Raw genomic sequence first — 27123 nt, 5'->3', positions numbered from 1 at the left:
TGCCCTCTGAATCCCCTGAACTGTGAGCTAAACTGAGTCCTTTATAAGCTGTGACTATGAGAAATTTGGTCACAGCAAGATGAAAAGCAATGAATACACTCCCCAAGGCCGTGCCTCTCATCCCTCATCTTGTCCTGTGCTTAATCTCTAGATGAGTAGGGAAGGCCAAGGATGCCCCAAAGATGTCCATGTTTGTCCCCAGGGCTCATGAATGTGCTACTTTATGCTATGTTTTAGTTGCTTTGTGTCTCTATGGAAGAGTTTCTGGGGGGCTGGAGAGACATCTTAGCAGCCAAGAGTACTGGCTGCTCTTGCAGAGGACCCAAGTTTGATTCACACTCATACAGTAGCTCAGAATCATCTGAAACTCTAGCCCTAGGGAATCTGACACTTTCTTCTTGCTTCTGTGAGCACTGCATACACATGGTACACAGACATACCTATATACATAAAATAAAAATAAGTGTCTCTTAAAAAGAGACACTGAATCTTAAATCTGGACCCTGCAAGTATAATCTTATTTCAAAGGTGTGTGGGTGCACGTGCATGTGTGTGTGTGGGTGTATGTGTGTGTATATGTATGTGTGTGTGTGGGTGTATGTGTGTGTATATGTATGTGTATGTGTGTGTGTATGTGTGTGTGTGTATGTGTGTGTATGTGTGTGTATATGTATGTGTGTGTGTATGTGTGTGTGTGTATGTGTATGTGTGTATGTGTGTGTGTATATGTGTGTGTGTTTTGCTGGGGACAAGCCTGAGCATGCCATGCAAGTAATTTACCACTTCAAGTCCAAGTCCTTAATTGTGGGATAATCTGTCATGGCAGCCAGAGGGAACTAACACAGCTGGCTTCTCCAGGGTGAGGTGGACACAGGAAGGAAAACTCTGGGGATTCTGGAGGGAGGATGGGGGTCGCAGACTTTAGTATGCAGTCGTAGGTGAGGAAAGGTCCAGTTGCTCTAAAACATTGTTTAATTACATTTTAACTAATTTACTGGTTAATTAATTCACTGCATGCAGTCACATGTGTGGGGGTATGTGTGGAGGTTAGGAGATAACTACTGTCTTCCACCATGGGGGTCCTAATGTCAAACTCAGGGCATCAGACTTGATGGCAAGCACCTGTATGTGTCGAAACATCCTGCCAATCCTGGCAGATTCTTTAGAAGCAGATGTCTTGGGAGCTCTGTTTAGAGTCTGAGCCCCTCCGGTCCCTGAAGATGGTGTTCAGATGTAACACACCATGGGCTCATATGACCTCTTGCAAGCGGCATTTGCTTTAGAAGCAGAGGAAATGTCTCCAGCTGTCTCCAGCCCTGGCCTCTTGGCCACCCTGAGCTACCCCCCCCCCCATGATGCTATGATCGATCCTCAATAAGAGGGCTGGCAGTTTTATTGAGCCAGGGCTGCTAGCACTGTGACAGGCCTGGCTTGGGCTGGCTGTCCATCAACCCTATGGCCTTCTGGGCCAATTAACTGCCCTCAATGAACATGGAAAAGGAGTTCATTAAGTTGTTATCTATCAGCCTGGGATCCCCAGCTGAGGTCTGTTACTTCAGCAACACTGTAACCAAAATACGGGAGAGGATAAGAAGGAGGAACAGTTTGTTTTGATTTACATTTTGGGAAAGTTCAGCTCGGGGCTGCTAGGTCAGCTGCGCTTGGGCAGAGCAATATGGGGGAGGCTGTTCATCTCATGGGAGACAGGAATCAGAGCAAAGCCCTGGGGATCGTCTTCAAGTGATGATCATCCATCATCCACCAAGCCCTTCAAGGGCTCATCCTCAGCAACAAAGTTTCCCCAGAACTTTCCCAAGTAGCAACGGCAATTGGAGACCAAGTATTCAAACCTGTGCGCCTCCAGGAGACTTTTCCCGTTCATGTCTGGCTGGCTGAGAAAGTGAGAGTGAGCCAGCCATTGAGGGGAGAGCAGGGTGGGGGAGGGCTGGGAGAGGGGCTAGCTACTCAGCAGGGGTAGATGGAACCATCTCTGCTCAGAACACAAGTAGGAGCCCTCCTCCCATAATTAGAGTGGAAATGGGTTGTGAGATGAACTGGAGACATCCATCTCTTCATTCTAAGGCCTGGGCTCAGAGAGGTTGAGCATGTTTTCCCGAGTCACACAGCCAGGAAGGTATCCAAGCAAACCATCAAGAGCAGGAAGGATGAAGACCTGGGGGGTGGGGGATGAAGGGTGGGGGTGGGGGGCGATAGCGCTTGTCTGGGGTACAAGACATTCACACAGACATCTTTCAGTTGGGAGATATATTCTAATTGGGAAATAAGAAATCCCAAGGCTAATGGGAGGGTACGGTTATTATGCTAAAAATCAAACAAACAAAAGGAAACAAAACCAGAAGCTGAAAACCTGTGGCTCCTTGCTCCACTTTGGGGGCTCTGAGGCTTGGCTTGGCGGTTTCCTTCCCAGAGCACAATCCTCCATCTGGCTTCCTGCCCCAGGGCCAGGAGGGCTCTTTTGTCCAAGGGCTCCTGGCACCTGCTTGTGATTCATTATGATTCATTATGATCCTCCTCACTCCGGGGCAGATCCGAAAAGCAACCAGATTAACGCACACTGATAAAGAGCTCACTTGGAAATCAGGGCACAGGAGCCAAGGGCTGGTCCAGGGAAGCCTGGCGGCATGGGAAGGGTTGAGGGCAGCTTCATTGCCATCTCCTGCTGCTCTCATCCAGCCCCAAGGTTTACAGGGTAAACCATCTCCCACGCTGGGTTAGACCCATCCAGTGCAGCACAGGGTATCTGTACCTAGGAGCCCTCCTTTCCCTCCACAGCAGGATGCCTAATGGAGTGGCCAGCTGTTTTGGGGACATGGGTCTCTATTGTATTCAAGGGCCAATTTGTCTGCTTGGGCTCCAGCAACAAAGTGCCAGGGATCTGGTGGCTCAGTCCAATAGCAACTTCTTTTACAACACTGAGGGCCAGGAGTCTGAAGTCTTGGTGTTGCAGGAACACAAGCACCACTACCACCAGCCCCTGCCCCCCAAGGCTCCATGGAGGACCTTGCCTGGCTTGTTGCCACTCTTGTGTTCCTCATGTATTCCTTAGTGGTGGCTGCATTTCTCCAAGCTGTGCCTCGTCATCACACGACTTCTTCCTGGACCTTTGTTAGCTCATTCTTGTAAATATGTCATTGTGTTGGTCACTTCCTTAGCTCCAGTGTGACCTCCTCTGACATGACTATGTTTGCAATGATCTTACTTCCAAATGAAGCCTCATTGTGAGGTGCCAGGGGTTGAAGGCTCATCACACAATTTGGGAGAAATGGGGATGCAATTCGTTCCATAACGAGGGGTCCCCAAGTTGCTCACCATCCCCTGACTGAGGTTCTGGCCTTGTGACTGCTGAAAGATTAGGGTGGATAGACTTTAGGGGTGGGGTGGTGGAGGAGGAGCGCCCAAGATGGAGGGAGAAACGGAGCTGGAAGCAGCTGAAGGATTTGTTGTCAGAGGAAAAGGGAAGAGGAGATGAGGAGGGATGGAGGGCTCAAGCATGATGAACGGATGCAGGAGAGCCAGATCCAGGACAATGAGCCATCCATCATGGCTTTGACCAGAGATGAGGGTGAGCAGAAAAAAGGCTGGGCTGATGGCCTTGCATGTTCCATAGGCTCTCCTGGGCTAAGGAGTTTGGGTTTTCCCTCAGGACAATAGAACCGGATGAGGGTGTTAAGACGGGTATACAGGAGGCAGGCAAACCACAGTGCTTTAAATTGAGCATACTAGGAACCGTCTCCACATGGGTAAGTTTTGGAACAAAACCAAAAGAAGACAATTTTGCGATGATTGAGAATCACATAACATTAAAGTCTCAGGACCCGCAAGTAACCTTTCACCGGTGCCTCAGCACAATTTGCATCATTCATGGTTGCTTGTGCTGCAATGGATGCGAGCAGTGGTACCCAACTGTGTCTCACAGAGCCTCAGAAGGGTCTGCCTAGTCTGGTATGGAACAGCCTGGTCACGGGACTCATACTCAGCAGGTGGAGATGAGACCAGACAGTCAAGGCCAATAACAGGCCAATTTGGTCTTTGACACAAGGGAGGGGAGATAGGACTCATCATACGATGATGTCAGAGGTTGGGGTGATGGACAGGTGTCTTTGACTCAGCATAAGAACTCTGACACCCCTCGGTGTGGTGGGGGAAGTTGTGGGGCCAGGGCACAGAAGGCTGAGGAGAGGAGGGATTGAGAAAGTAGGGTACCAGGTCCTGAGTTGTCTTATGGTTTCCACTGATGTGATAAAAGCAAGAGCAACTTGGGGAGGGAAGGGTTTATTTCAACACTTACAGCTTGTAAGTCCATCACTGAGAAAAGCTAGAGCAGGAACTCAAGGCAGGAACCTGGAGGGAGGAACTGAGGGAGGCTATGGAGGAATGCTGCTTACTGGCTTGTTCTCCGTGGTTTGCTCAGCCTGCTTTCTTATGCACAGCAAGGTCACGTGACCAGGGGTAGCACCACTCACAGTGCTCTGGGCCCTCCCACATCAATCCCTAGTTAAGAGAAAATGCCCTACAGACCTGCCTTTGGGCAAATCTTATGGGGCTATTTTTTCACTTGAGAGTCCCTCTTCCCAAATGACTCTTGTGTCGAATTGACATAAGGGTAGCAAGGACGTGGCCTGAAGAGAACAAGGAGAGGAAATAGAAATGGCATGAAGGTGGAATGAAGACCACAGAGGGGCTTTATGATCCTTGAGTAGGTTTGAACTCTGGTGGAAGGAAACAGATGAAGAGGGAAGGGAGGAGACCATCTCCTGGAGAGGAGGTAGTGTCTGGGGTCTTGTGCCCCAGAAGTGGACAGAATTCTGTGTGGTGGTTTCAGATGCCCGGGGAAGGGGTGAGGGGTAGAGTGGAATACTTTGGAAGCCATGGGGGAATGGTGGCTTAGGCCAGAAAGGTCTCCAAAGCTCAGGTGGGATTGACCAATAGAAGGAAGGTCACACACCCCCACAAGCCCTGCCACATGAAGGGTGGTGCAGCCTGGGCTCAACATGGAAGGCAAATGAGACCATGTTAGCCACCTTGGACTGGCTGTGATAAGGGAGAGGCTGAGGTGTAGTCAGAGAGAGGGAGGTCAGAAGTAAGGTTTCGGGACAGAAGAACTTCTGGAGATGACAAGGGGTGGGGTGTGGCCTCATCTGTTGTGTTTCCTCATTTGGGAGATGACTCTGATGGGGCTCCAAAGGACCAGTCTTAAAGAGCCCATGCTACGCCCTCAGCGGACCCTTACTCCACCCAGTTTCAGCTGTATTGTCTATGGAGCATGTGACCTCAGACAAAGGACTAAAACTTAGGTAACCCATCTCAAAAATGGGACAAAGTCAGGGCAACTGCCTCATGAGAAAGACAAGGAGAGCTTGGTTGGCCGGAAGGCTTGCCTTCAAAAATTCACATTCATCTAATTCTGCAGAAAGACTGCAAACTGCTACCAGCACCTGTGCACTTTAGAAATGCATATGCATGGTTTTTAAGTTATTTATTGGCATATATTATTAGTAATTATACATAATAATAGGTTTCATTATACAACGAGTAGCTTTAATCTCCAACTTGACACAAGTTAGATTCACCTGGGAAGAGTGTCTCAATGAGAGATTGTTATAACTAAGTTAATTGATGTGGGGAGACCTAACCCACTGTGGGTGGCACCATTCCCTAGACAGGGCATCCTGAAGTGTGTAAGAGTAGAGAAATCCATCAGAACAAGCAAGCAAACATGCATGTATTTATTATCTCCCTGCTCTTGGCTGGGACGGGACTGGCTTTCTTGTGTATTTATCTTGATTTCCCTGCATTGAGGAATTGAAACTGGGAATTATAAACCAAATCGATGTCTCCGCAAAGTTGCTTTTTCCAGGGTATTTTGTCATAGCAACAGATGTAAAATTAGTCTGCATTATGACATTTTCATCTATGCAATACTTTTTATGAATTTTTTGATAACTTAAGATTTTATTTTACACTTTTATTTGTGTGTGTGTGTGTGTGTGTGTGTGTGTACATGTGTGCGCATGCATGCTCACTTAATTGACTTTCATTATGCTTGTGAGGGGTTGTTTATCAGATCATTGATGTCAATGCCTATTCTTCTCCCAAGCAACAGTTATAGCCTATAGATCCTCAGCATAGGGCAGGGCCACTACATGGCTTAATATCATATAAGTCTATGTGTGGTTTTCTCTGCAAGAAATGACAGGCATGTATAGAAATCTGGAGCTATCTGAACCACTTCTGCACCAAATACTCAAACCTTTAAGGTCCTCGGTTCCCTGAGGGTGTTACCCGCAGACACTTGAGTTACAACACTCTTTTGATTTTAGATGGCTCTTTTGCTACCCCAGAACAATAGCTCACCAGCCACATTCCTTCCAACGCCCACTCCCCAAACCCACATCTAGCCCTTCCAACAAAGCATCAACTCTGCTCCAGTATTCCAGCGTTTAACCAGTGAATCAGTTTAACCAGTGAACCCTTGCAAAATCACGCAGCCATCTGAATTCGAGACCTCTCCTTTTCTGTGTGTGCCACCAATGGAGATGCTGGGTGCCATGCTCCCGCCTCCCCGACAGGCCTTGCGGAGTTTTGCATGACTTTGCATGGCATGGAGATATTTGTGAACGTGTAAGTTACATCATAGCAGAACTGGCTGCCAACAGCTTAGCTGGGTCCCAGAAACTGAGTCAGGAGCCAGGAAATTTGCTTTTCTGTGTAGCTCATCATCGCAGTGACTCATCCCACCCTCCCTGGAACGCTCCATGGCCAGATGCTGTGTGGGGCTCTGAGTATTAACAGTAACAATGACAGCAACCACAGCGATGCCATCATCCTTACAATTTGACGAACGCCGTTCTATGGCTGTCGTGGGTTAGAGCTGTCCTGATCCCCAGGTACATCTCTGGCCTATTCATCCCTGCAGCCGGCTACCAAGATCACAGAGGAGATGTCTCTGGAGACAGAAGGGATGATGTTAAATATTACCTACCCTGGTCCCCTTATCATCTCTGGATCCCTGGGACAACTTGGGCATCTGTGGGCAGGGATAACCTCGCAATAGATCCTTCAGCTGCCGCTCAGCATCAAGTGGAGGGGTGAGTATGCAGTAGCTACAGTGAGGTGGGTACTGGGTAGGCATGGGTGAGCTGTGAGACAGTGAACCTTGCCTGGCTCTGCCCAGCTGGCCAGAGCTTCCTACCCAGCCCCACTCTGCTCCCCAGGCTGCCTCAGGCTTCCGACTTCCCTAGACCAGATGTCTGTGGGATGAATGAATGTTGATAAGCCTGGAGGTTGAGCTAAGGGGCTCCAGAAACTCCCTGCAACTTGCCTGGCAGGCGGGTGTGGGGAGACAGGGAAGAGGTCTGCCTGGAGCCCTGGAGCCCTGCCCACCATCAGCAGCCCAGGTGCTGTACAATCAGACTGAGTCTCCTGACCCAGGCAGACCAGACTCAAGGTTAGCAATGACCTACCCTCCCTGTGGAAATATATGGCCGTGTTTCTCAATCAGCCATTTCTGGCTCTCTGTCTACCTCACTGATCTACGGTATAGCTGTAAACTTTATCCACAGTGCCTGGCTCCCTCCCCAAGGCAGGGTCACGGTAATGAATCTTTCCTAACGTTCTCCATCCTCCTTATGAACTACCCTACGTCAGAGCTACGTCTCCATTTGGCAGATGGAGAAGATGAAGAAACCAAGGCACAGAGGGAGGGGTTAAGGAACACGCCTCAGGGTCTAACAGTGAGCAGGTGGCAGAACATGCCGTAGCTCCTGCCTGAAGCGATACCACGGGGATTAAGTGTGACAACACAGGCAGTGTGCTCAGGGCCTGCCATAAGGCATTCGTACATGCTGTCTGACTCAGCATCACTGTTACTGGCTCTACGCTCCCTCACTCATTCATCTGCCTTGCCAGGAAGAAAGGAGGCCGTTTGTCCTCCTTATGGTCCTGATGCTGGGTTGAGGCTCATTCAGCCAGGTAAACCCTGGCCTGCAGGCAGCCTGTGGGTAGAGCTCATGCATGTGAGACATGATGCAAGGTGCTTGCCCGGGATGGTTGTGCCCTGACCCCCTGAGTGGACTCTCTCAGGCCAGAATCTAGAACCCGCCCCATTACCTCTGTCCCCTCTGCCCTACCTCCCACCCCCTAGGCCATGTTGTACCCAAACATTCTCTCTGGACTCTCCAAAGTCACCCTTGCAGGTGACTTCAGAAGCAACTTCTGGATGAAGCAGACCAGAACCATGTTAATTAGGCCCAAGGGGACCTGCTGGGAGCCACCATCTGGAAAAGGTGCTTGTGAAGCCACTGGACACTGGCCAAGCCTGAGCAAAGGCTCAGAGATCAGAGACTGCAAGCCTGGTATTTTTCTGCAGTTTTCCCAGGACATAGACCCCATCTTGTTCTAAATCTAGGCTGGCTTTGTGGTGCCCCCCACCCACATGTGATGGCAAAGGTCTCAATGGACTTGCAGTATCTATATGCCTCTCAGATGAGAACCCCGAGTTTTCTGTCTGACTCAGAGTCCTCCATGTCAGAAAGAAGAGGTCACTTGAGGAGAGAAGGCTAGCCTTGGACTCCCTCAGGAGTTTGCCTAAGTGGACTATCAGTAAATAAGTTCAGAGGCCAGCCCAGGAGGGACTCATAGAGAAATGATAGTTTGTCTAAGCCACCAAGTTTTTTTTTGGGGGGGGGTTGATGCAGCAGTATGTCCCTGTCTGGAGACAATGCTCAGAGTCAAGTCAAGCATGTCCCCACAGGCAGGGGTCCCATTCTCTAGGAGTCTAAGGTGAAGGAGAGAGACCGTGGTGGCTACAGGCCTTGGATTGGCTATGGTTGGTCCTTAGGCCTGTGCCTAGGCTCTTTCAGGGAATGGTCTGTCCTGGTTCTTATATTTGCGTCTGAGAAAGGACCTCTCTCCCTGAAGCCCTCCTGGGCTCACAAGGACCTCTCTCCCCAGCCTTCTGGGGCTCTCTAGTGCCTGAGAACCACCCCCACACTTGTTCATTCTGAGCCTACATTCCTTCCCTTCTCTCAGCTTCTGCATTTCCCACTAAAATCCCTCCTGTATCTCTCATCCCTCTTTCATGCCTACCCTCAGGGGTCCCTGCTGCCCCAAAGACTTGGGAAACCCTAAGGAAGATATTGGAGTTGAATTTAGAGCCTCAAGGCAGACCTTGAAGAAGGTCTTGGTGTGTGTGTGTGACAACCTTCAGGGAAAGAACATCAGAGAAATTCCAGGAGGGGTCAGGTGGGAGGAGGAGGGGGTCAGGCAAGAAGGACAGCCCCAGGAAGCATGGTCATGGTCAACTCTTTAGGTATTTGTCCTGTTCACCTGTCTGTACAGTCCTAGAACACAGTGAGATATTTGATTAGTTTCTGTGTCCTGGCTGAGAGCCAAGGGTAGGGGGCATAGGAAGACTTAAGAAGGGCAGGGCGGGGGTGGGAGCCCCTCAGGACAGCTGTGCTCTCTAGCCCAGTTGTGCAGGAAGGATCAATGATCATCTCATTTACACGCCTTGAAAGGTCCCAGATCAGAAGCATATGGGCCTTGGCCAGCGGAGCCCACCTCTTCCGGCCTCCCCATGGACCTTGTGCGCATGCCCTATGCCCATCCATGTGTGATAGTTACCAGGGATTCGGGCCAGATTCAAGCACGTCAATTTCGGGTGATGGATGATCAAATCCTTCTTAATTTGCATGCTAAATTTCTTTGTGGTGGAAATAAATAGCCTCAGTTCATCAGAGACAAGCTTTCCCCAGCCCCTCTTCCCTAGGGCAGCAGCCAGTCCTTCATTTGCATGTTCTGCACTTCCTACACTAGGAAGTCTAGAGGTACAGCCGCTGGTCCCCAGGCTACAGGGACCGGCCATGGGAAATCCATCGGTTGTTGGGGAAGAGGGCAAAAATGAGAGAGAAGACATGTGGGTGGACATGTGAATTATTCCAGATGATTCTATGGTCCCTGTCCTGATCCAATTTGGATTTGAACTGTGACTCTGGACAACCTTTGCTTGTCTGGGACTTAGTCATCTCTTCTCTCACCCCTTCCCCTCCTCACCCCCTCCTCATTTCCCTCCCGGTTCTCCTTCTTCTCCACCTCTTCTTTCCTTCCTCTCTTCCCTCCTCCTTCTATCCCCCCTCTGCTCTATCCTCTTTCCCCTTTCTTCTTTCTATTCTACTCATCTTTCTGCTTGTTTGTTTTGGACAGAGGTAGCCTGAAAATGGGTCTTACTATGTAGCCCAGAATGGCCTGAAAATGCAGCCAGTCCTCCCGTCCCGGCTTCCCATTTGCACACACTCCAAGTCTCTGCATCAATAAATGTGTCCTGGCTGTGAGAACAGAGTGAGAACAGGAATGACTGTACCTGGGACTGTGGGGAGAGAGGCAGAGACACAGAAGGACACACCATGCCTGAAGACCACTGTTCCCCTCTGCCCGCCCAACCACAGAGGGAGTCTAGGACTTCATGGATATGCCCTGCCTGATCTGCCATTCTTTGGTCTGTGATCCTAGATTTGTATCTGTGAATACATGGAGATGTGGAGATACTGACAAACTGTAACAGGTATCCATGGGGAGTCAGGGCAGAGTGGAACCTCTGATCCAGGGCCTTATCTTCATTACAGTGGGGCCCTATCCATGACACCCTGAACACTACCATGCCACCAGGTGTCCAACCCAACTATGGAATGATACCAAATCAAGCCAGCTCCTGACACCCTTTTATATATCTGGCAGGCTGCTGCTCAGTCCTCTGGCCCAAGGGGATTTGAGTAGAACCGGTGGACGCTTAGGACGACCTGGGCTCCAATTCCAACTCTGACAACAACAGTTCTCACCCTACCTCTAGGAAGTTACTTCTGCTCAGAGCCACGATGGGCCAGCCGTGAGACCAACAGCTTGGCCTGGATGCCAGACAAGGCCCTTTGTGTCTGTGTCCATGTCTATGTCTGTGTCTGGGATGCTCTCAAGGCTTTTGCTGCCCACCCTCCCCACCCTCAGCATGCCCTTCCTGGGGCTCAGGTACAGTGAATGGCACCCCTCTCTACACCCGGTTTCTTTGGGAATGGGGGAATGGAGGCCTCACTTCCTCTCAAATCAAAACCTATTAAAGCCAGAGTGTGAGGAAACAGGTTGCCATGGAAACCCAGCCAGCCAAGGTTTTCGAGACTTTGCCTGCTTTTTCTACCTTTCCACTTACACTCTGAACTTATTAGTTTTAATTGACATAATTATTGCAACGTCCACTGGAGGCACAAGGCGCCAGCTGTGCCTCTTGCCACCTACTGCCAGGCCTGACCCTCTGAGGCCATCCCTGTCGATCCTCTCTCTCCCATCTCCTCTCCTCTGGCTTTTCTTGCCACTCACAGAGGATGCTGAAGGGCAGGCCTGTACCCTAGGAAGGTTTGGGCAGAACCTGTACACAGGGGTCCTCCCCAGAGAGTGAAATAGGCTGGAACAGACTGTGCCTGGAGACATTTCTGAGCATCTCTGGGGACTGGGTCAGGGGGCATCACAGGTATCCAAGATCTATGTCCACAGCTATGTCCACTCAAAACAGAGTGTATTGACCCTACCCACCAATGCATTTGGTAAGGCCACCTGGAGCAGGTCGGAGATCATGGTTCCTACATCAGAGAGCTGAGTTTAGAGTCCAGCTCATAGCTGAGTGGGTATGGCCTGGCTCTGGTCCTCTCTGAGCCTTCATTTCTATAGGTACATAGGATTTCAGGACAGCCTTTCTTATCGGAGGCCTAGGAGCCAGAGTGACAATAAAGGACATGGTAGCATGTGTATTATATCATTGTTCAGACACAATGACATGGGAGGTAGAGATCCCATAGGGCCTTACCCTTAGACAAAAGATTGCAGGCAACCAATGACTTCTGAGAAATGGAGAATTAGTCTTTCCACTTAACTGGTTATCTGATGCTAAGTGGTCAGCTCTGAAACCATAGCCACACAAGCAGAACTAAATGGACCTGGTGGGTTGTATTTATGTATTTATATTTATGTGTATGTGCAATGATCATAACCAAAGAAAAGGAGGCCATCAATTTGAGAAGGAGGGAGGAGACACGGGAGGAAAAGGAAGGGAAAAATGATGTAATTATATTTTGATTAAAATAAAATTAGAAAAGGATATCAGAGTGACCATGTTCTAGTTTGCTTTCTATCCCTGTGATAAAACATGTGACCAAAAGCAATTGGGGGAGGAGAGGGTCTCCATAGCTTACAGGCTACAGTCCCTCACTGAGGGAAGCCATGGCAGGAGGTGGCAGCCGAACTGAAGCAGAGGCTATGGAGGAACACTGCTTTATTGGCTTTCGCCCACGGCTTACCCAGTCTGTTGTCTCATACAACTCAGGACAACTTGGGTGGCACTACCCAGAGTGGGTGGGTTCCTTCCACGTCAATCATTAATTAAAAAAAAAAGTCCTTACAGATTTACCTACAGGCCAATCTGCTGAAGGCATTTTCTCAGTTGGGGATAACTAGACTGGAGAGGCAGCCTACTGGGTTGTTGTGTAAAGAGGAGGGGACAAAAGGGACCTTCAAGAGGATCCACTGGGTATCCAGCTGTCACTGTCCTCCCTTGCCATGTTGACCTAGGGACCCTTAGGAATGGAAGCTCTGACTCCAGCTGAGAGAAACTTGGGTCCATCATAGGCTTGTTGGGCAAAGTCCCCTAAGGCAGGGTGCACACCTGCACATCTGGAGCTTGGGGACATTTAGTTTGGCTGTTACATTTGCAGACTTAGATGTCGACTGGCATCTAGTGGGCAGAGACCAGGGATGTAGCCTATACCTTACCATGCATAGATCCCCTACAACAAGGGGCTTCCCCTTAGTACCAGGAACCACTAGGTTGGGGAAGGCTATTCCAGCCATCCGTTCTCCCAGACAGAACAAGGCTGGGCCCTGAGGTTCCTTTAAGCTGCATGGCACCCATTGGCAGGAGGTGGGCCCATAACTGCACACGGAGCTCTCTACAGCCTTCCTTCTTTGTGGAAGGAGTCGGCCTCTGGGTCAGGGGAAGGACACCAGGCTGGGCCTCTTTCTCCTCCCGGCCCACCTCCCCACTCTCCCTATGGATTACGACATTTCTAAACTCGTTAACTTCTAATTACTGCTTTGCCTCTGCCCCAGTACACTGGCTTCATGCCATCTACATCTCTATTAAAATTCAATTTACGTCTATCATAGCCGATTCCTGAACTCGGGCTGGCTCACTCGGGCCCTCAGTTCTCAGATGTCTAAAGTGATAGCTGGACCTGAGGCTGGAGCAGACAGAAAGGGGCAGACCTCAGCAAGGGAAAGGCTCTGATTTTCTGGGACAGAACGACGGAGATACTCAGCAAAGGGGACAGGGTTGCCTGTCCCTCAAGAGGAGCCAGGTGAGAGGGGCCAATGTTATTTTCTTAGCGGTCCTTAGACCTCCCTTTCTACGTAAGAGTCATCAGGACTCAGAGGTTCTTTCCTGTGCTAGAGTTTGACCTCTAGGACCACCCTGGAGGTAGCTACTAGTTTCTCACTTGTTCCCATTTTATAGACTTGGCAGTTGAGGCTGAGGAGAAATCATTGGCTCATAGGTGCATGGCAAAGGTCTGGGGGTGCAGGCCTAGGACTCCCACTGTTGGTGCTGTGCTAGATCTTAGAAGCTGAGGTGGGGTTTGCCAGGGCACAGGGGTGTGGAGAAGGGGTGGGTGAAGGCAGAGGTGTTAAACTGAGCTTTTCCCCCTCTGGCTTTTTGTGTGGTGTATCTCTGTTGCTTCCTCAGCTACTCCTTCTGTTTCCTCTGGGCCTTGGTCATCATCATCTGAGACTGGTGTCCCTCATGGAAACTTCTGGCACTATTTTGTGATGTCTGGACTCTCTTAATACTGGCATCAGTATTTATGTCTGCTTCTTCCCTTGCAGGGCAGGGATCTCTCATGGCCCCACTATGTGACAAGCATCAACTTCTGATGGCATGGGCGTGGGTGGTCAGTAATGTCACTGCCTCCTGCCAGGAACATTTCCCTCAGGTGGTCTGTTCGTACCTCTCAGCTCTTCCCTACTTAGGTCAAGGGCTGCATGTTCCCGGAGCTATCCCAAACTTGATCTGCTACTGTCTCCTTCCTCTCCCTGCCCAGGACAAGTGTCTCGTGGATATAGTGCCCACAGCTGAGCAGGTGGAAGAGGCTGGAGAAGAGGAACCATTGTGAGTCCACAGAGCAGGCAGGCCATCAAGCAACCCACCCTTTGGTTTGGAGTGTTTGCTAATGAGAGTTAACAGACAGCCATGAGGTCTTAGAGCAGGGCTGGGCTAACTCTGGCTGAGCGTCCTGGGAAGCCAAAGTCTTCTGCAGTGTACATGGCTGGCTGGGACTGTGCTCAAAAGGATGAGACTCGCTAGTGGTCTTATCCTGGGAGAGGACAAGGTCCCCACCCCCACCCCTGTGCCCTACCCGACTCCACCAGGGCAGCATGGGATGGGGGTGGGAAGTGGTGGAGGAAGAAAGCAGGCTTGGGGTTCAAAGGATTGCCAGAGAAACAGTACTCTCCAAACACTGCTGTGTGATCTTGGGAAGCTGCTGGCAGTTCCTAGTCGGAAGACAGAAAGAATGTCTCAGAGGTGCCATGAGTAAAGGTTTTACTGGTTCTAGCTACCTACCCTGCTAGGAGCATTGGTGCCTTCTGGGAAGGCCACTGGCATCTCTTCTCTGCTTCTGCCTCTGTCGGTGGCTCTCACTTCTAAGAGAAGGCTGCACAGGGCTGGTGGAGGAGGGAGGGACATGGTCGCCTGGCCTGCCAAGCCTGCCACCTTTTTCTCTGAAGAGGTTCAAAGGCTCTATCTGCTGTTTGTGAGAGTGGGTGTGCACAGCCCCTCCCCCTTGCTTTGTGCCTTTCATAGGGCTGGCACACACAGGCTCCCCCCGACCCCCATCTGAGCTCCTAGATTTTACAGCTCCCTCCCCAGGGATGTCAGTAGGGCGGGAGGGTTGACTAGAGGCCATCTCCCCTGGCTTTTCCTCTACATTGGCTCCTCCCCACTGGAACAGCCTTGGGCACCTGGTCCTGACCCCTCCACAGAGGTCTTTGTTTTTACCCCACTGGGACAGAAGGGAAGCCAGTGATGAGGTAGGGGACAGAGAGGTCTCATCAGAAAGTCTGTGAGGGTCTGTCCAGGAAAGACAATGCACTTTGGGAGCCTGGATCTGCACCAGTTCTCTGCCCACCGAGCTCCGCAGTGCTTCCTGGGTTCTGGGCTCCGTGCTTGCGGATTGAGTGTCTGAGGGTAGTGAGAGTCAACTCACAGGGTTGCCATGAGATGCCCAATGTGAAGCCTCTGGCTGGCATTGCCAGCTTCGCTCGCCAGTAGCTCTCCTCTGAGTGTGTGCCTGGCTGGTTATCTGTGTGTGGGAATCTGCGTGTGTGTGTGTGTGTTATGGAGGACATTGGTCTCATAGTGAAATTAACTATGTGGGGGTGGATCTCACCACCATGACACAGAATGGTCTGCCTGATGGCCGTGTCCTCATTGTGCATAGTTTGCGAAGTGCCTCCATCCCTGCAGACAGGCCCGTAACTGAGACCTATGCCCATGCCCTGAAGAGAGCCTCCCCCCCCCGCCCCCGCCCCTGGTGCAGATTCCCAGACATGCCAGACCATTTTGATCTAGAAGAGTATCTTGTCTCTTCCTAGTCTCACAGCACGTCACCACCACGCCATCACGTTGCAAAACTGGGTATCTGTTAGAGCGGAGGGGTGGGTAGTAGGGCAGTAACCTTTGGGAGGGTCTTCCTGGCATCTCTCCACATCTGTGAGAAATGTGACCTCATTCTCAGATTCAATTTGGGCCACCCTTCAATCCGAATGCTATTTCTTGGGCCAGAACTCAAGTGTTGGTTCAAAATGAGCAAAGGCCTGTCACCAACAAGGAGTCACCCCAGCTCTTGCCACTGTGGGGTTCTTTTCAAAAGGCCTGTGGGCCATGGTAGTGAGGTTGGAAGAGGTGTGCAGAACACCAGGTGTTGGAAGAGGAGGTATATCCATCTGAACCCTGAATTTTGTCAGTTCGATTTTCAGATATGTCCCTGATTCAGTATGGAGACAGACAGCTTATATAATCCTTACGGCTCCATTTATTACATGTCTGTTACAATGGGGATGGGGTTTGACTTGTAGAATCTCATGGACCCCACGAAGGTGACCACCACTGTGCACTGCTCTGAGAAGACAATGGCGTCAGAGAGGGTAGTGCTGCCCAAGGTTATAGAATCAGTAGGGAATTAGCCCGCTGTTGACAACTTAAAAGTTTCTGTCTCTAGAGATGGGCAGGGCCCTGCTCACCAGTATGACCAGAGTAGCCATAGAACAGCAACAATGAAGTCAGCAATGGACCACAGCTATGCCAGTCGTCCTGTAAGATATAACAGAGCTGAAAAGATCTGGTGATACAGGAACACAGTGGCTATCCCAGCATCCCAGCGTGGGGTGCCTCATGTGTGTGCCTGTGCTGACGTGTGTCTCAAGCCCACACCACCACGGGCTACGTAAAAGTCTTGTCCTTGTAATTCTGACTAGGTCATGCCAGGTGGTAAGGACTACAGGGCTGGGTTATAGACTTAACAATTGTTTTCACCTGTACTCCGTCTGCTAATAAAAGCCAAGCTATTGTAAATTGGCATGCCTCATTATGCCAGCAGTGGCCCCATCCATCTAATGGTTGTCATGTCTCTCAATTGAGTCACAAGGCCACATCAACTGACTGACTTTGCTACCGATACTTCTGTAAGTTCACCTGTTCACATGATCTTAATGATAGAATTGGTGAGGGTGCCTTTCTCAGAACACATCCTGGACATTAAGGAATGTATGACTGTAGTTAGATGCATAGGACTGCCTTGGTAAATAAGTCTCTCTCTCAAACTCCCTCTCCCTCCCCCCCCCAATGGCCAGGTGTCTATATTGCATCATGTGATCCTAAATGAGTACTGAGGTAAGAAGGTTGAAAAGAAGTGGTGGAGATTTTGTAGCGGGGCTGACTGGATGCTTCTTGGCAGGCTTTGGGACCTTGTTGTTGTTGTAGTAGTTGTTGTTGTTTAGCCAAACCCAAAAAAGTGTTTAACATTGAATGAGGCTGTACTGGAAGGATTCATGACCCTGTTTGAAGGGGCTGCATGGGCCGAGTCCAGGCCCTCAAGAGGACTGGCTATCATAAACCATGTCAGACAGATGGAAACATTGAGGACAAAGCACAAATATTTGAATGAATATATACATTCACTAAATAGAGTTACATGTTTTGTGCTAATATATACTTGAATGAAACAAAATTTATACTGGTGCTAAATTATTTAAAAGGGGGCAAGAGGAGAACTTTGTTATATTGAACAAAGAATGGCAGTGAATGTAACAGGAACGGGGGGAAAGATCTCCCTGAGGCCACAACACAGCGAGGACTGACTCAAGTAAAGACTGAGCATCGGCTTCTGCACTGCTGTGGGGTGGGGGTGGGGGTGGGGGTGGGGGTGGGGGTGGGGGTGGGGGTGGGGGTGTATGTCCTCCACACTCTCATGGCTGACCCAGGAGAAGAGGATCCCGGACTCCTTGATAAGGAAAGAGGTCTGGTGGACGCCATGTTAACCAGAGATCAAACCAACCGTCATGGCTGGGGTGATGGATCCGTCTATAAAGTGCTTGCTTGCTGGGCAAGGATAAGGGCCTGGGTTCACTCCTCAGAACCCATTGTAAAAAAGCCATTTGTGGTGGTGCATGCTGGGAATTCCAGCATCAAGAAGATCCAGGAAGCCTGTCGGGACTTGCTGGTCTAACTAGGTGATCTCTAGACCAATGAGAGACCCTGCCTCCAAAATAAGATGGGTGGCACCTGAGGAATGACATCTAGAATTCTCTAGCTACTTTACGAACATGTACAAGTTCATACATGTACACACATGGACACATGTAAATGAGAAGAGTGTCACCTGTGACGGGTAGGTGCCTCCAGTATGAAGCCTCTGGAGCAGGTCTATGTCCCATTGCCCAAACGAGAATGTGTACAGGACAATCAAACTGGAAGAATGCACACTGGGTGGAAATTCGGTAAAAGTGGCCAGCATCTCATGTATATCTGTGTCAGTTAAGTCAGGAACAAAAAGAGTCAGAAGAGCAAGATGCAAGGCGTGGCCCTTGACTATGTCCTGCACCGAATGGAAACTGGATGGCTGTGAAGGAGGGGGGCTGCTGAATGAAGCAAATGGAGAAATCTAGATGTGGGCTATACCAACCGTGGCAGAATCATCTCCATGTTCTTTCTCTACCATGTTACAATGCTGTAGAAGAAGAGTTTGACTCGAAGGAGTGTTACCCAATAGTGAAGCTATGGGATGCCCACAATCCTTAAGTGGCTGAGCAAAAGCAGTATGTGTGTGTGTGTGTGTGTGTGTGTGTGTGTGTGGAGAGAAAGAGAGAGAGAGAGAGAGAGAGAGAGAGAGAGAGAGAGAGAGAGAGTACCGTGTGAGAGATGGGTAAATGTTAAGATATGTGCAGGTGTTCATAGCATGACAGCTACCATCCTCCTAAGACTTGACAGTTTTCAGAAGGGAAAACATAAAAGCCAGGAAAAGTACCTGCAACAGCCCAGCCTTCTGCTGGGCACGGGGTGGAATGCGGTGGGAATAAGTGACTTCTATGCGCCTGACATCCTTTTCCCCCATGTCTGCTAATGGTCTTTGTCCTCTTTGACTACCTTGTGGCTGGAGTGTGTGGGTGTGTGTGGGGAGATGTCTTGCTATAGGGCACATGACACAGGACCGGATGGTCGTAGGGCGGCACACGATTGCCCATTGTAATAGGTTGGAGATGATCTAAGTCTGTCCAATCAGATCCTTTTCTGCAACGTTCTCAAGCTTCTAGGGAAATTCCTCAGAATGAAGCCGTTATAACACGCTGTACCTGGATGTCTCAGGGTCACTCGCTATGTGGGAATGAAGCAGACTCTGAGGTAGGCACAGCAAAATAAATGGTCTCTAGGGGAGAGGACTGGGAGACGTCAGGTTCTAGGGTCTAAGACGCAACGTCCCTGGACTTAACAAGGTTGTGGTCACTCTTACCTCAGTCCTGTGGTCTGTTCACAGTGTCCTATATAAATGTTTGCAAGGCAAGGTATCACGGGATATAATTAGTCATAAAAGGTAAAGGGAGAGGAGAGAAAGAGAGATGAAGAGAGAGAGAAATAGAGAAACAGATACAGAGAGACAGAGAGATACAGGGAGATATAGAGGAAGGAAGAGAGGATATATATATATATATGAGACATCTCTCTCCCTCTCTCCCTCTCTCCCTCTCTCCTTCTCTCCCTCTCTCCCTCTCTCTCTCTTTCTCTCTCTCTCTCTCTCTCTCTCTCTCTATATATATATATATATGTATGTATATATATATATGCATACATACATACATACATACATATGGTTTTCTGAAAGTCACTTGGATGGGGCCCAGGAAGGGCTGGGAGAGTTTGGACAAAGACAAGAGGAAAAGGACATGCAGGAAGCGTCTGGAAACCCATAAACTGTCTGGCTTGCTGACAGTGTCTACCCTAGCATGTCATAGCCAGCATGAAGTTAGGAGATGCCACTGGAAGCCAACTACAAAGAGTTCTAAGGTCACCCTGAGGAGCATAGCCCTAGCTCACAGTCACAGCTAGTGTTTGATGAACAGGCCATCTGACCGGCTTCACATTCGAGTATCTCGTTGCCACCATACCATGCGAGCCGATGTCCCTGCTGCGCCGAAGCGAAGGGATGCGCCTCCCAAGTGGAAGCTCATTTATTTCCCTGGATGGCTTCCCCCCAACACAGCCATAAACGGGGATATTTGCATTCTCTCCACTGCTTTGTTTTCTAGAATTTGCGGAGCGCAGTTAGCAAAAACATTGCTAAGGATACACATTAAGGGAACAATTGCAGCGATCTTTTCTCCTTGAGAGGCAGGGTGGTGGATGGGAAAGACTTTCAGATCTGGAGTCTCACCGTTAATCTTTTTGAAAAGAAAATGTGTGTGTGTGTGTGCTGTGTGTGCATGTGCGCATGTCACAGCATATCAGAGGACAACTTTTGGGAGCTGGCTCTCCTCTTCCACCTTGCTTTGAAGCGGGGTCTCTCTTACTGTTTCTACCACTTCACCGAAACCTGGCCTGGTATACCCTAGGCATGCAGGCTCCCAATTCTGTCTTCAACTCCTACTTCACAGCAGAGAGCTGGGATTACAGATGTTCACTGCCACATCTGGCTTTTTACTTGAGTTCTGGGAAACCCAACTGTGGCGGTCGGGTTTGTTAGGTGCCTTTAGCCATGGAACCGTTCTCCAACCTCCACAGCTCCTCTTTGGAGCTCAGCTTACACAGCTGACCTTGGGTGGGTCCTCTAAGCTCCAGTTTGCTCATCTGTCGAATTTCTAGGCTTGTTGGCAGGATCCAGTGACATTACTCCAAAGCACACATCACTATGCCAGCCCTATGTGAGTTCTTTCTTCACTGATGATGGCTATCATTGTCATGACTGTCACTGACGGTGTTTTGGGGGTTGGTTTTGTTTGAGACAGGGTTTCATCTCATCCATTTTAGCCCAGGCTGGCCTAGAACTGGATAGGTAGCTCAGGGCAGCCCTGAACTCAATATTCTCCTGCCCTTAGGCTCTTGTGGGCTGGGATTGTAGATCTGTGCAATCATTGGGCTTAGCTACCATCTGCAGAAGTTAGATCTGGACTGCTCCCTAGTGGATGCTATGGCCAAGAACCATTGCCAAAGGTAACCCATGCCACTGGCGATCAGAGCCGATCCTGGAAGGTGCATGGTGTTGGGGGTGGATTGATAGATGGCTTCTTTGGCAAAGCACACACTTTGCCAACATGAGGGCCTGACTTTGACCCTCAGAACTTCTGTTTTTTTTTCTTCTTCTTCTCTAAATCTGGCCTGGGAGAACATATTTGTAATTCTAGTGCTGGGGAAATAGAGATAGGCAGATCCCTCAGATTCACTTGCCTCACAGCCTCACTGAATTGGTAAGCTCTAGACCCGTGAGACACCTGTCTCAAAAACCAAGGCAGATGACACCCAAGGGAGAACAACAAGTGAGGTCATCTTCTAGCCTCCAGACATGAAAGAACATATGTGCATGCATACTTGCATGTATGCCTGTATACATATAGGCACGTGCACACAAATCTATACTACACAACACACACACACACACACACACACACACACACAAACACACGGACATCTGATTCTTGATCTGAGCTGGGCTTTGCTGCTGAGTGGTACCCACCTGTGCCCTGGCACTGCAGGGAACCACAAAGGGGCTCTGATTCACCAGGGAGCAAAGCCTCTTCCTATGAGTTCCTAATCCAGCTCCCTAGTCATGGGCAAGCAAGAGGCTGCTCGTAAACCCTACCTGAAAAGCTCTTGGTACTCCATTTAGTCATCCCAAGTGGATGTAGGGATCTTCACACACTGTCAGCTGGCCCCAATGATGTCAGTGGTAGTCAGAAATGGCTCCAGGTCCTCAAATAAAAGCCACCATGTAGGATGCTTAGAGAGGTCCTCCTGGTCACTTTGTAGGGGGTTCATGGATGACGATCTCTTGTCCAGTGTTCTCCATGCACCCCCCCCCATGGGTTGATGGCCCTCCTGCCCTTGGCTCTTCTCCTTCTTTGTGGGCTAATGTGGTCACCCTGCACTAGATGAGCCACCAGAAGGTCACAGACTGAGAGAGGAGGTCGCCCCAAACTCTGGCCTCCTTGCTTTATAATGGAAAGGATGGAGATCCAGAGAGGGTGGACAGATGCTCCAGCACTGAATCCCCTCTTCTCATTTGCATTGCCATCCCTGGTGACAGATTTGTATCAGCATCCCCAGGGCAGGACAATCTTGTTTCCCCAACAAAACCGATTATGCACATCAGGCTTGGGGATTAATCACAGGCAAGGGGTTCGGAGCCAATAAGAAAGGCAGAGATGGGAAGATAAGAGCGGGAGGAGGGTGCACCAGATTCGTGCTTGGCAGGGCCAGGATGTAAGGGGGAGGCCAGGCTCCCCTGGGGGAGGGCTCCCTCAGACACGTGACAAGCCCACCTGTGTCAAGCTCACGTCTCACCCCACCCCCAACTTGACCCTATTCAGCCAGAGAGAGGGGAGGGAGGATTCACCAAATCCAATACTCAGGACCCGCCCCCTTCATGTCCCACCTGCACTATCCCCTGAAGAGATGTCTCCCGTGCTACTGCCCCGCTAATTGCTGCATGCCCTTTTCCATTAAATCCAAGCCTCTCCTTCAATAGAACTTTCTAGAGATGGAGGGGTTCTTTCTGGCAGGTAGGTGAGGAAAGACTGTCTACATCCCCAGCCTCATCTCTGTCCCATCTGATATCCTGCGGGTAGCACCCAGGCCTGCCCCTCAGCCATCCCATTTGGGCATCACGGGGGTAGGGCATCGCTTCCAGAGCAGGGAGGTCCCAGCCTCTCAGGAGTGTTACATGGGAGCCTGTGGTGCATGTATGTACCCAGGTCTCCTACCCTCCTTTCTCTGGATAGGGAGGTGGCTGGCTCCTGGCAAATGGGAGGGGGCGACTTGCCTGTACTCCAGCGAGAACCGGGTCAGCTCCCGATTGTTGTGTAGCCACTTGAACTCCAGCGGCCAGCTGCCTTCAGCCATGCAGGTGAGCACCAGGCGGTTCCCTTCCAGATGCACTTGTGTGCGCACTGGCTCCGTCTTGAAGTATGGCGGTACATCATCTGCGGGGAAACAGGTACAGTCTTGGGTTAGCACTTGCTCAGCCCCATGTGTTGGTCCATGGAGCACCTGAGGCAGATAGAGCAGGGGCAGCTGGGTAAGTTGCCCACAGCCATACAGCGAGAAGGAGCTGGTTTGACACCAGGGCGTGGTGTTCAGCATGGATCTTCCTCACCTACAAAGCAAAGCCTCGCCTGCTTCCTCTCCTCCTCACTAGCCAGCCTCTGCCTTTGCTCCACACCCCCTCCCCTCCGCATCACCTCCATTTCTTTATGTTGGGGAGTCTTGTCTGGTTCTCATTCTTAGCTTCTGGATTTTAAAACCTCCAGGAAAGAAGGAAGAGGACCCACTGGGCCTCAGCCAAAGGGAATGTAAACTTCACCAGGAAAACACAGAGTCTGTGATGTTGGGGAGATGGATCAGTTATGTGGGTATGAGGACCCGAGTTCGAATCTCCAGCACCCATGTAAAAATCCAGGCTTTGCCATGCACCCCAGCACTGTTGGGGGGCAGAGACAGGAGGAGACCCCAGGCTTGATGGATACCAGCCTAGCTCTGGGTTAATGAGAGGCTACCTCTGAAGAGGATAAGGCATGGAGTGATAGCTGGCTTCTCAATGGCTTGCTTTAGCCGCCATGTTTATCCACGGGTGAGTGTACCTGTATACATACATATGTGTGCATACACAGCACACGCATACGCACAAAAGGGAAAAAGGAAAAAGAAAAACAGGGAGTTGGGGGTGACATAAAGCTTCAACAGGCAGAGGGCTCCCTCCCTCCAGCTAGAAAATACATTGAAGGCAGTCTATGTAGTGATCCCCTCCATCACCAGGCTGCTGCCCCCAGCCAGCCAGCTCCCTCAACCTCCCCATTCTGCCTGCCCAGGCTGTGAGCTGGAGTAGCTGCTGCACTCCCCTGCAGAGTCATTGTATCTGTCTGGCCTGGCGGTAGCCACACAAAACATGAAAGCTCAAAGTTCCTTCAAAAGGAATAATGGGCTTGGGCAATGGCTCGGGATGGAGAGGGGCCTTTGCCCTCTGGCCACTGAGGAAGAAGACAGAAGTGAGGCATGGGATTGGGCCAGGGTATTGGAGGGAGGATGGGGAGGCGGAGGAGGGGGGAGAAGAGCTCCCTGCCTGCCTTTGCATAACCAGACTTTGGGGTAGGGCAAGGCTGAGGGCAGATGTTAACATCTGGAAAGATCAGTAGATTGCTAGTCCTCACAGGTTCTACTATTTTAGAAGTTTCCACATATGCTCATTTGATCCTCATAGTGGCCTAATGACTCCAGGGAATGGGGCATATGTTTTAGAAAGGGCACAGTGAGGTCTGATCTTCAGAACCTGTTGGAAATCACACAGCAGAGAGGAAGAAGCCAAGCTGTAGAAGCGGCTACCTCTTTCGGGAAGCAGGGCTACTTCCCCAGAGAGATACCCGGACCAGGGCTTAGAGGAGTGGGTGAGCACAAGACGAGAACCAGACTCTCTGAGTTTGTGCTCTTGGCCAGGTGTCAACAGCTGGAGGAAGCATGCTACAGAGAACGGCCTTTTACAGTTACTCTAGAGAGACCCCAAAGGCTTACTCAGGACCTTCCTACACACCACTTAGGCGCAGACACAGGGTCGGATCCCATCTTCCCAGCTACATCTATGAGCTCCCTGTAGGTCTCACGGGCTTAGAGCCACATAGGCAGTTGCCAGGAGGGTAGCATGAGTGTCCTGACCTCCAGGCCAGTGGCAGAGGCTCTAGTAGCATCTACAGACCACCATCTTGTATTACCCCCACGACTGGCCAGCTGTGTGGTGAGGACACGTGCTGGCTCTTTAGAGTCTCAGTTTCTCCATCCGTGGACACAGAAGAGAAACAGCAGGCACAGGTGGAATGAAATAACGACTGTCACAGTGCTGGCCCAAGCCTTCTTCCAAGGACAGACGCTCTGCACTGGATCATCCATTTCTATGTGAGTGTCTGTGGCAGGGATGGGCGTGGACATCCTCAGAGCTGGCCTGGGTCATGCTCCAACCCCACCACCCAGAGCCTAGAACTAGAAAAGCACCAGGGAGCCTGCTCTGGGACTAAGGAAGAGATCAAAGGAAAGGAAGAGGAAGGGCATACCATTAGGGGCTGGGAAAGGATGCTCTGAGCCCCTCTGCACACTAGATCTGATTCTAGATCCCCTTTCAGGTTCTCGCAGCCTCAGGCGTAACCAGCACGGGGCAGTCACCGCCAGGTTCACCTTTTGCTTTCAGGTCTCGCCTGGGCTCAAGGACTGATTGATACCTCAGTAAATGTTATAATAGGCTCTTGGGGGACTAGTCATGTAGCACCCCTAAACCTTATAGCTTATATACCCAGTGTTATGAATGTGTAAATTGCAGTTGATGGGGGAGGGCTTCCTTGAGTTCCTGCCCCAGAGAACAAGACTGAGGGTAGTTTGAAGAGCAAACACTGCCAAGGGTCTTTTTGTGCTCACCCCCTTAGCTCTCTTTACAGCCCTCCTGTGAATGTCCTGCCTATGGAGCAGTTGATGGGGCTGGGAATGCAGGTCAACTGGGACCATGCCTGCCTGGGATGCAAGAGGCTCTGGGTTTGATCTCCAGCACTGTACAAACCAGGCATGAAGATAGGCACCCGTCCTCCCCGCACCAAGGGGTAGAGGCAGGAGGATCAGCAGTTCAAAGTACCCCTTAACTATAAAATAGCTACTGAGTGAGGCCAGCCTGGGCTACATAAGACCTCACATCAAAACCAGATGGAGCAGGTGAAAGAGTGCCTCTTTTGGATCACCAAAGCAGAGTCCTTCTCAAGGTGACTGAATGTGTCTCTGGGGTTCTGGGCCATGGCTGGCTGGGTCAAGAGGGGCTAGCAGGTACCTGCTGGCCAAGGAGAGTTACCTGCCACCTCGGGAGGCAGCTAGCACTGCTCTCGGCTTAACGACTGAGCACACTCTCACTTCAAAGGCACATTCATATTCTCCTGAAGCTTTCAAGAGCCCTTTGAATCGAGTTTTTGAAAACCCTGTTTGAGGCTGTCATTGCTCGTTTGTTTTAAAACAATAACATTCCCGGCCCCGCGTGATTAAATCCCTTCCTTGGATGTGGGCTGACTCAGAGCCAGCACTGAGAGGAGGAGGAGGAGGAGGAGGAGGAGGAGGAGGAGGAGAATGTGTTTGTACACACATTCGAGCACACATGCTCTCTGCACCTAGACACCTAGCATCTGTGGGCTCCCTCACGAGCCACTTGCTCCAGGACTGAATTTACCAGCTCACTGCCCAGACCCCAGGAATGAACAACCTGGGCAAATGCCTTGCGCTCAGGTGGTTTGATTTCAGTGTCTGCTGGCCTTGGGGGATGAAGGGGAAAAGATACTGTGCTTGCACACATGCTGGGTACCAGGCCAGGTCTTGGTCCTCCCCATCCGTCCTCTTATGTTATCCTTCTGAGATGACACAGAGGGACTGAGGCCCAGGCCACTGCTCTGAGGTCACCCTTGCTCTAGCTCTAGTGTTCCTTGTCCTCTGGATATGGGGATCCTGGGAGGGAAACCCCACCCAAAGGAAACACTGGGAAGTGCACCAGAAAGTAGGAGCTGGCTGGGAGCTAGGATGTGTTCCACAGGAGGACTGATGGCTGTGGGGAGTTAGTTGTGTTTGTGTGTGCAGATGTATGTACATGTGTGCAAACCAGTATGTGTATGTCTTTGTGTGTATCTGACATGTCTGGGCACATCTGTTTCCTCCATGTGTATCTGTACATGGACAACTATCTCAGGTCTGTGCTGTGAGTTCCCAGGAATGTAGAGACCATAGACTGTGGAGATTGTTTATCTTCTACACACCACTTTCTTTAGCTGTAAGCTGGGGGCATGTTTAGTGTGAAGAGTAAATAAATGAGCGCAGGATGCTAATTAAATAAACAGATAAGCACACGCTTAGGAAGGGACAGCCATTGCTTCTGTATATGGATGGGCACATCATGTTGGAGAGAGACTCACACACACTGTTAGCTGAGGCTGGTAGGTCTTCTCTGGTTTTGCTTTCAGATGAGGTGATACTCAGCCTGTGGGACTGTATGTCCACCACAGCCCCTCGAGCCAGTGAGAAGGGTAACCGTGCCCAGAGAGTTCTGGGTTAAATAGAATCAACAGTATGAGCATGCCACTCTTCCAAATCTTTCCTCACTTTGAACCCTCTCCAGTTTTTATTAAAATATTTAAATTGACGATTACGAAGATGATCATATGCGTGTGTGGGCGGGTGCTCCTGTGTCACAAGCATCACGCCATGGAGATGAGAGAAAGTCAGTTCTCTTCTTCCGCCGTGGG

At 50.3% G+C, this 27123-nt stretch overlaps 1 protein-coding gene across 2 annotated transcripts in view; it reads right to left on the bottom strand.

The window, feature by feature from the left end:
• The window catches only part of Sdk2 (sidekick cell adhesion molecule 2), a 277776-nt gene that overhangs the window by 133263 nt on the left and 117390 nt on the right, over window positions 1–27123 (bottom strand). For both annotated transcript variants that reach the window (XM_021175806.2, XM_085829438.1), the window contains exon 2: window positions 22638–22797. In XM_021175806.2, the coding sequence (XP_021031465.1) occupies window positions 22638–22797 (160 nt within the window). The remainder of the gene's footprint in view (window positions 1–22637; window positions 22798–27123) is intronic.

Source organism: Mus caroli, unplaced genomic scaffold (genome assembly GCF_978045245.1).
Source record: "Mus caroli unplaced genomic scaffold, Mus_caroli_1 scaffold_13, whole genome shotgun sequence".
In the NCBI taxonomy this organism is placed as follows: Eukaryota; Metazoa; Chordata; class Mammalia; order Rodentia; family Muridae; genus Mus; species Mus caroli.
The sequence above is the reverse complement of the archived record's forward strand: the minus strand, read 5'-3'. Positions and strand labels throughout refer to the sequence as shown.